This window comes from Schistocerca serialis, chromosome 4, assembly GCF_023864345.2.
Source record: "Schistocerca serialis cubense isolate TAMUIC-IGC-003099 chromosome 4, iqSchSeri2.2, whole genome shotgun sequence".
In the NCBI taxonomy this organism is placed as follows: Eukaryota; Metazoa; Arthropoda; class Insecta; order Orthoptera; family Acrididae; genus Schistocerca; species Schistocerca serialis.
This window is the reverse complement of record NC_064641.1, coordinates 478,636,807-478,645,497: the sequence shown is the minus strand read 5'-3', so window position 1 is coordinate 478,645,497 and position 8,691 is coordinate 478,636,807. Positions and strand designations below refer to the sequence as shown.

Sequence of the window (8,691 nt, the reverse complement as noted above, 5' to 3'; positions counted from 1 at the left end):
CTATAGAAAGAGCCCTAAACGTATGTGTGTGTGTATGTATGTGTGTGTGTGTGTGTGTGTGTGTGTGTGTGTGATTTAGTGCCAATCACAGTGTGTAAACAAAGTTTTCTTCAGTCACGTAAATGGTCAGCATACTGCCATAATTTGTACAATGTAAAACTACTGATTACTTACAGAACATAAAGAAAAAACGCGGTAATGATCGGTGGGCCACGAAAATGTCTAACTACCTGTCCAAAAAGTCGATAGTAGTTATGACAGCGTTTTTGTGAGATAAGGCGGGAAAAACTCAATGAAATTGTTCTGTTTATAAAGCGGTCACCTTGTTCTCCTTGCGCAGTATACACATGTATGCACTCCCAGTTTTCCTGTATTTGTGACTTTACAAAACAAAAAAGGATAAAAAACAAAAAAGGCATGCATTTCAGCTGAGAAACTGAATTTATTTATGTCCTGCAAGCTTGCTGTTATCTACATTGCAGATAAATAAAGCAGGTGGTCCTGGTTGTCTTCTCAGAAGTAGTGTGTCTTGACAATAGCAGGAGCTGCGGCATAGGCTACAGGGGCGTGGTAGGCGGGGGCGGCGTAGGCTACAGCGGGGGCGGCGTAGGCCACAGCAGGGGCGGCGACGGCGGCCTTGACGACAGCGGGGGCGGCGTAGGCCACGGGGGCGGCGGCCACCGCAGGGGCAGTGTAGGCGACAGCAGGTGCACCCAGGAAGCCGGGGGCGGCGGCGGCGACGGCCAGCACGGCGGCGAGGACAACCTGTTGGCACGGCAGGAAATAGTGATAAGACATTCGCTTTGACTTTACTTGCCCTCTAACTTCAATATTAAGTTTACCTGGGTCCTCTATTAGGGTCATTTGGGTGCTATTTGGTTAAATCACAAAGAAGAGATTATTGAGAAAGGCTTAGGCTAAATTAGCAGAATACGTATTGGTGGAAAGAGTATAGAATGCACTAGATTTGCTGATGACATGGTATTAGAGGCAGAAAGTGAACGAACTGCAAACAAAATGTTAATAGCTCTGAATGAAGCTTGTGTGGAATGAGAATCAGTACAGCAAAAACAAAGAGTATGGTGATCGGCTTAGCAAGATCTTGGTAGGACAACTGAAAACGTGACATGCCATGAAGAGGTGAAAACGTGCGCTGCTATAGTGAAGGAGGCATTCAATAGGAAGAGGAGATAATATAGCAAACTAGATAAAGGTCTAAGGCAAAGGCTTGGCAAGTCTTTAATTGGAGTGTGCATTCTATGGGGCAGAAGCATGGACACAGAGGTGGGTGTATGAAGGAAAGCTAGAAGTATTGAAGATGTATATGTGGAGGAGAATTGAGAGGATAAGCTGGAGGGAAAGTGTGAGTAACGAAAGAGTGTTGGAAAGGGTTGGTGAGAGAAGAAGACTACTGCAGGTTATAAAAGAAAGGTAGAAGAGCTGGAAGGGGCATTCGTTGAGACGGAAATACTTGCTAACAGACGATTTGGAAGGTCCACTTTGTGTGAGAAGATACAAGATGATAGACGACATCAAGGGAAGCGGAAATTATGGAAGAGGTTTGCAGACGACAGGAGAGCATGGAGAGTTACCATGTGGAAACCTGCCTGTGGTCAGAACACAGATGATAATGATGACAAAAATATAATCATACGAGCATACACGCTACCCATGACTTATCACATGGCCATTGGTACCAGACCTCATTGTTCGCATCTACCTGCCTTAAATTTGTCTTCATTGTTGTACTTGTCATGAACGAACATAAACTATGCTTTACCTGCGCTATTTATTTCATAGTAATTTATAAATCAATCATTCCATATTAGATGAAACTTGCACTCTCGCTGTAATGAATGTAATGTAGACCGCCTAGTTAGATATAAGAGATGGATTCAAGTCGCTAATCTCCCAAGATTAAATAAATAAAATGAAGTGAAGATCATGTACTAGTACGATACGATTATGTTTGGAGATTAAATACAAAGACGTCGAGTGTCCAGAAACATCCATCCGCAATTATGTTTATCTTTTGTAGACTAAACTATTCATTGTTAAAATAGCGTGTTATTAAATATTTGTCTTCTTGTGTATCTAACATAGCATTCTTCAGCAACGATTACGTCGGGTAGTACATTCGATGAAAATGTTTATACTAATAACTGCTCACTTGTGCAAGCCTGCATCTACACGACTATTCTTCAATTCGGACTTAAATATTTAGCAGCGGGTTAATAGAATGACTTTCAGGCTATTTTCCTACCGTTCCACTCTCAAATAACACCCACAAACTAATCTTACCGAGTGATTTCTGATTTCTCTTATTCTATTACACAGCCATTGTGCTGCATGTAAGTGGAAGTCAACACTTCTTTGCCATTCGGACGAGAAACCTGGTGTTTGAAATTTCGTGGAAAGACTTCGCCATAACAAAAAATTGCTCTTTTTAATTGATTGCCACACCATGTCGCTTTTCATATCCCTGACACTATTTCCCCATTACGCGATAATGCTAAACAAGCAGTCCATCTTTGAGCCTTTTCGATGTTTTCCATCTATCCTATCTGGTAAGCTTCCTTTATTGCGCAGTAAAACTTCAGAAGAGGACGGACAATCGTAGTTTAGGCAACGTCTTTAGTAGATTTATCGCATATTGTAGACGTTCTGCTAATAAAACGGTTTCTTTGGTAGGAAGTCAGAATTTACTGCTGTTAAAAGGAGAAGATTCAAGACATACTGATTATCATCATCCTCACCAACATCGTTAACGATTAAAATGTTCCTGGCTGATTTGCTTCTCACAGAACTAATCGGTATTCCCACCACATCAATTTTTATCATGTGTTCCTTGTAGTTAAGCTGTTTTTAAGGTATTCTCATTCAGGTTGAATACCTTCAGATATTTTCTGTTGCCGTCATTACAGTAAAGCATATCCCATTGTTGTTCTGAGGATGTTCGTGTCTATAGTTTCTATTCTTCTAGTTTCTCGTTTTGTTAGAGTCTAGTATTCGCAATGACAAACCGTCGACTGATCAGAAAAGATTTTTCAGAATCCAACAATTGTCTTTCATCTACTATTAAGAGTGGCGGTACGATATAGATAAATGTGGAGTATTCCACAGAAGGTACGACCAAAGGTGCGAGTAACTGATAAACCAGAGACAAGACTTTGCCAATCTATTCCACTGTGTAGATGTTGGTACCTTACTTAGACCGAACTACCTAACTTCCTTTGAATCCCGTAAGTTTAGTATTTACCTTGAAGATATTCTGCTGCTATTTTCTGCAAACAGAACTTAATTTTGGAGTAACTTTTATCCTGATACGTCACTTCTAAGCAAATTTCACTGCTACTCGTATTGATCATAAGCCTGGGACTTTCTGCTAGAAGATCTATATTATGTACGTTTCCCTTTAAACGAAAGTGTGCAACAGACGCCATTTAAAGAACAGAACTGTATGTCTGTTTGCTAAAGGAAATGGATCGTCTTACCTTATGGACTCTTGTAGTTTTTTTTTTATTTCATTCCAACCATCAAAATTAACAGACTTCTGATAATGCGTTGAAATATGCACAGTAGCAAATGTTTACATATTTGTTTATATTCCCTGCAAGGTGAAACGGAGCTAAATATGAAAAACAACAGTCACAGCTTACCGACCACAAAGTGGTTATGGCGACCGTGCATAACGCTAATGTAATTCGGAATTAGTTTGGCTAAATGGAGCTGCGATGCGACGAGGCGACAATTACATATCAATACGTGTTGCGTAAAGGCGATCGGCAGCTGCGGTATTTCCAGATTTAGCCGCGGAGACGATGACCATGCAGTTGACAACGCGCCTGCACGTAACACCGCTGCGGTTGCACTGCTTGCTGCTTCACTGCAGCGGCGAAATAAATTTGTCCTCGAAATATCCCACTGCAGCCGGACAGCGGACGCCCCACGTAACGGCGGTGCAGTGGCCCTAATACAGACACGTTCCGTAATCCCAGGAGGAGAGGCGCACCCGCTGCAGTGGTGTAGAGTGCACTCGTCTGCGCCAGCTATTGATAGCTAAAATTGCATGGTTCCAGAGAGGTCGTCTGCAGGTAATTCTGCCCGAACAGTGGCGTCTATCATATTCGCATGGCAAATTTTTTAGCTGTCTTTTGCTAGCTCTGTCATCGACAGTACTCGCAACAAAGTGTGGTGCAATTTCTGACGGAAGTAATGTTTCGTACAAACTGAGATAGAAAGAGGGAAACTGCCTCCCTCGGAGACGCCAAAGTGAGATTTTCGCAAGTGAGTTTGACAGGGGATCTAAGTAAACAAGCATTCTCCAAATATCGTGCTCATAGATGAGCTTTTTTAGTCTAAAGGGGCGACCTTACGGTCCAGCACTCTTCCGTTTTTTTTCTACCTGTCAAGTTTGAGGGTCAGTGACCGCCCTTGAATTTCTTGAAGCAATATGACGAAAGTCTATGAAAGAAACTCGAAACAGTCGATTTTGAAGGTTAAAATATTTTCAATCTCTTTAAGCATAAAATATTCGTAAATTGTCCGTAGTTAACTTGTAGCGTAGCAGTTTTGTGATCGTCAAGTTACTGGTTCGATTCTCGTTTGTAATAAGATGTCTTACTTTTATTTGAATTCCGTATTTATTAAAAACATATATGTTAAATAATAAATAATCAATCATTATTGTTTAACAAAATAATGGCTTTTGTTTTTAATTAGTAATCTATGGAAATAGCACACATTTAGTACATGCGAAAAGCTTTATGCTTAAATAATACTGTCCAAATAACATAACAATACTGTCCAAATTCAAGAAAAATTATTTTATGTCCTGTTTAACTTCTTTCCTTTTTTCACCAAAATTTAATTCTTTGTGAATACCGGCATTTTCATGTGATCACTAATGAAAAATGAAACGGTGTGACTCTTATTAAAAAATAGTGATCCAACGTTTGTTAACTAACGTTCCTCTTTGCTAATAAATACGGGATTTTAAGAAAAGAAGAAAATGTGGCTCTTAATGAAATTCAAACCGATCAGAAATTAGCTACTCTTCAAAGACTTTTTTTTTTTTAATTGTGTTGTATGCTTTACTGCAATGATTCATCGGCTACCAATTTCTCGAAAAAGATTCGTGTCTCTCATGGAAAACAGGACTACTGGAGCTAATGCAGTACCCAGTGTTAAAGTTTTCTAAAGTTTCGTAGCACTGCGTTAACCAAGTCATCTTACGACATCCTCACATTGTAGTCATTTGATTTGGCAAGTAAAATGCTTTTAGGTATTAAGTCACGTCTCATTGTAAGAAACTGTTAAATAACATTACATAGTTTGACCTACTTATATCAGCAAAAAAATGGTTCAAATGGCTCTGAGCACTATGGGACTTAACATCTGAGGTCATCAGTCCTCTAGAACTTAGAACTAGTTAAACCTAACTAACCTAAGGACATCACAAACATCCATGCCCGAGGCACGATTCGAACCTGCGACCGTAGCGGTCGCGCGGTTCCAGAGTGAAGCGCCTTTAACCGCGTGGCCACACTGGCCAGCTTATATCAGCATTCTTCTTACAAATTTATCTAGCTGTAGAAAAGCTAGTACATCTATGTTACAAAAATATAGACTAAGTGAAATTAGTAACGGAGACTTCAGCACGCAAAACGAAGGAATCATTTGTTTTAATTGTTCTGGAAGGTTATTAGTTGCATAGGACAAATTTACATCAGTACCTTTGTACAATAAATTCATTGTTTTCTGACTTATCTATGTTCTGAATTGTCACTTAGCCTGTGGTCTTCGTGATGGTGGTACGACTTCTGGCTACAGAATTTTAACTTTGTTAATATTCGTCTTGCGCTACGAATATGCAGATTTGGTTATCGTGCTCACGAAGCAGGAGCTTTATTCACCTCCGCCGACAATGCTCTGGAAACTGTAAGGAACTGCGCACATTTGGAGCAACTAGAAGACGTGGATTCTGGGTAGTTATCACTGGGATACATGACGTGAATCAGGAGCGTCACCTCGCCGTACGTGGCAGACGTTTAGATTAAGCGTATTTTTACCTCCTAGCGGAAGAATTCTCCAGGAAATGGTCTCCCGGATCAGTTCAAGTCCAAAAATTAACAAATGCCCATGATTGACCCCACTAGTCAACATTCTCACGCAGGCTACACAAGATACGCGTTCTATCATAAAAGCTGTAGTGAGGAAACTGGTTAAAGAATATAACCTTTAGTGTACCACGTAAAAATAAAATGGTCGTATGGCATCATCGACCGGGATAACCCCACCCAACGTGGTTGTCCGGTCGCTTAGCCAAATTTCCTCTGTCTGATGGCAAATCGGTGACTTGCGTGTCGGTGATGACGAGATGGAATAATAATAATGACACAAACACCCTGTCAGCGAGCGAATAAAATCTCCGACATGGCCGGGAATTGAATCCGGGATCCCGCGATCTAAAGGCAGGAACGATAACCACTAGACAACGGACTGGATCATTCTTCCTGTGGACTATAAGGAAGAATTCTTGGCAAATACAGTGTTATCTGCAAAGTCAGATGACAATTCCGATTGACAGACATTGTCAGAGAGGAGAAGACATATTTCAAGAATAAATCCAATCTACGCCCAGGACTTAGTAGGGATAGTCTTCAGCTCAACCGTAGCTGTGGCTAATATATAAACATTTATGTTGCCAGAACAACCCCTAGAAAGAGCAATACGAGATCATAAAATTAAGCACCTCTGACTCATTTACTTCAAAATTTTTTGCCGTATTATCGCAGACAACAATTTCATGACTGAAAGTTTAGTCGCTACTTATTACTAAACGCGAGTGATGGAGATGTAGGAGGCGCAAAGTAGTACTATGTGTAGAGCACTTAACTACATGACGGAAACGGGTCAAGAGTTGTGTGACGGCCTCCATACGAACACGGAGGATGAGCCCCTGGTCGTGCTAGGAGACTTACCAGCTTGTACATGGTGAGTGTTGGGTTGGTAGTCGGCTTCTAGCTAACTGTGCCCACAGCTGGAGTGCGGCGGGTTTTATAGGCCCCTCCCCCCTCCTCTGGGCGACCGGGGCCTGCCACGCCCTGGCAACGCGACACCCGCTCCGCCACGCACCTCTTGGTAATGCGTCACGGTCAGCGCCCACGCCACCCGCACGCCCTCTAGATAACTCTGTTTTCGGGACCGACGCACGTGTCTACAATAACCGTCGTCGATTTCCTGCGTTTCACACTTGGCACTAAAGTCTACACTCTGGATTTCAAATTTCGCTTGAAATCAAGCTCAAAATGTAGTCGTAACATTGATTCTCAGTAGCACATTGCAGTTAGGTCTTAACAGTGTAGCACTGTTCAACCCGTCAGAGAATCTTCGTTGAATTGTCATCTATATTTCTCCTTTGGTCAGGATTACCTCTATTTATGAGACCGACACTGCAAAATGCAAAATAGAAATTTGGTTTTTCGTACCTTTCGCATCAGTCTTTTAAATTTCTGAGTTACTCTTTGTTCACAGTTCCAGCCGTGTTAATTAATCCGGGGTATATAAGCAACGGCCACGCAGTAACTTCAATGGTAACTTGAACTAACTACCGTAAAGAACAAATGTGTATTCGACCAGTCAGTTGTGAGCAGGCATTGTTAAGTAGTGTACGAACAACCGTAGCGAGTCAACACTACTGTGTTACAAATGGTGATGGGGCAACGAACTGAATATCCATAAATCAAATGTTCGAGACGTTCTCCTGAATGTTTTGAAGAAGAACAAAGTGTGTGTGAAGTTTGTCAAGTAAAACACAACGATGCCTGAACGCCTGCCGCAATTTGATTAAAAAGAAATACGCGTAAAATTCTCTTGTGGAACGAATCATCACTCGTGATGAAACTTGAGTTTCAGTACGAACTTACCACAAAACGACAGTGTAGAATAGGTCTCTGGTGGTTCGCCAAGACCGAAGAGGGCAGAATGTGAGTCGCGAGTTGAACAATATACCAAAAAAAGGGACGACTTTTCTGACACTTTCACATCCTTGTATGAACGTTCTGTGAACTATATTCATCTGTCAAAGACTACGTATAGCCGGCCGGGGTGGCCGAGCGGGTCTAGGCGCTACAGTCTGGAACCTCGGGCTGCTACGGTCGCAGTTTCGAATCCTGCCTCGGGCATGGATGTGTGTGATGTCCTTAGGTTAGTTAGGTTTAACTAGTTCAAAGTTCTAGGGGACTGATTACCTCAGCAGTAAGTCCCATAGTGCTCAGAGCCATTTGAACCAACCAAAGACTACGTATAACACCTGAAGAACTGAAACAACCATCTTGACGAACTAACTGACAATGCAACGAAATGTCAAAGCATTTAAACTGTCAAATACAAAGACACGTCGTAAGAGACGCAGTAAGCTTACCAGACGAGGGAATGTAAAAAACTACATTTTTTTTCGCACTTCGTGTGTGATTCTAAGCAAATAAATGTTCCTTTCCTTTCCCTCCAAGCATTACATTTACGCCAGCGCACGTTATTCCTGCTGTCACTTCACGGAGTATGTATTGGTTTGCGCACGACGTTGTATAACATCCTGTGCGGAGTATGGGTATACTAGTAGTGGTAATTAATAGTCACAGATGCAAACAACGTCATATCTGTATATTCTTTTATGTTCAGCTGCCTAAG

The 8,691-nt window shown here is 41.6% G+C and overlaps 1 protein-coding gene across 1 annotated transcript; it reads right to left on the bottom strand.

The window, feature by feature from the left end:
* Positions 1 to 422: 422 nt before the first annotated feature.
* LOC126475160 (cuticle protein 16.5-like) lies at positions 423 to 7,106 on the bottom strand. The gene is made up of 2 exons (XM_050102784.1): positions 6,984 to 7,106; positions 423 to 765 (listed from the first exon to the last, which is right to left on the bottom strand). The coding sequence occupies exons 1-2, from the start codon at positions 6,993 to 6,995 to the stop codon at positions 514 to 516; spliced, it is 264 nt and encodes an 87-aa protein (XP_049958741.1). The 5' UTR covers positions 6,996 to 7,106; the 3' UTR covers positions 423 to 513.
* Positions 7,107 to 8,691: the final 1,585 nt, after the last annotated feature.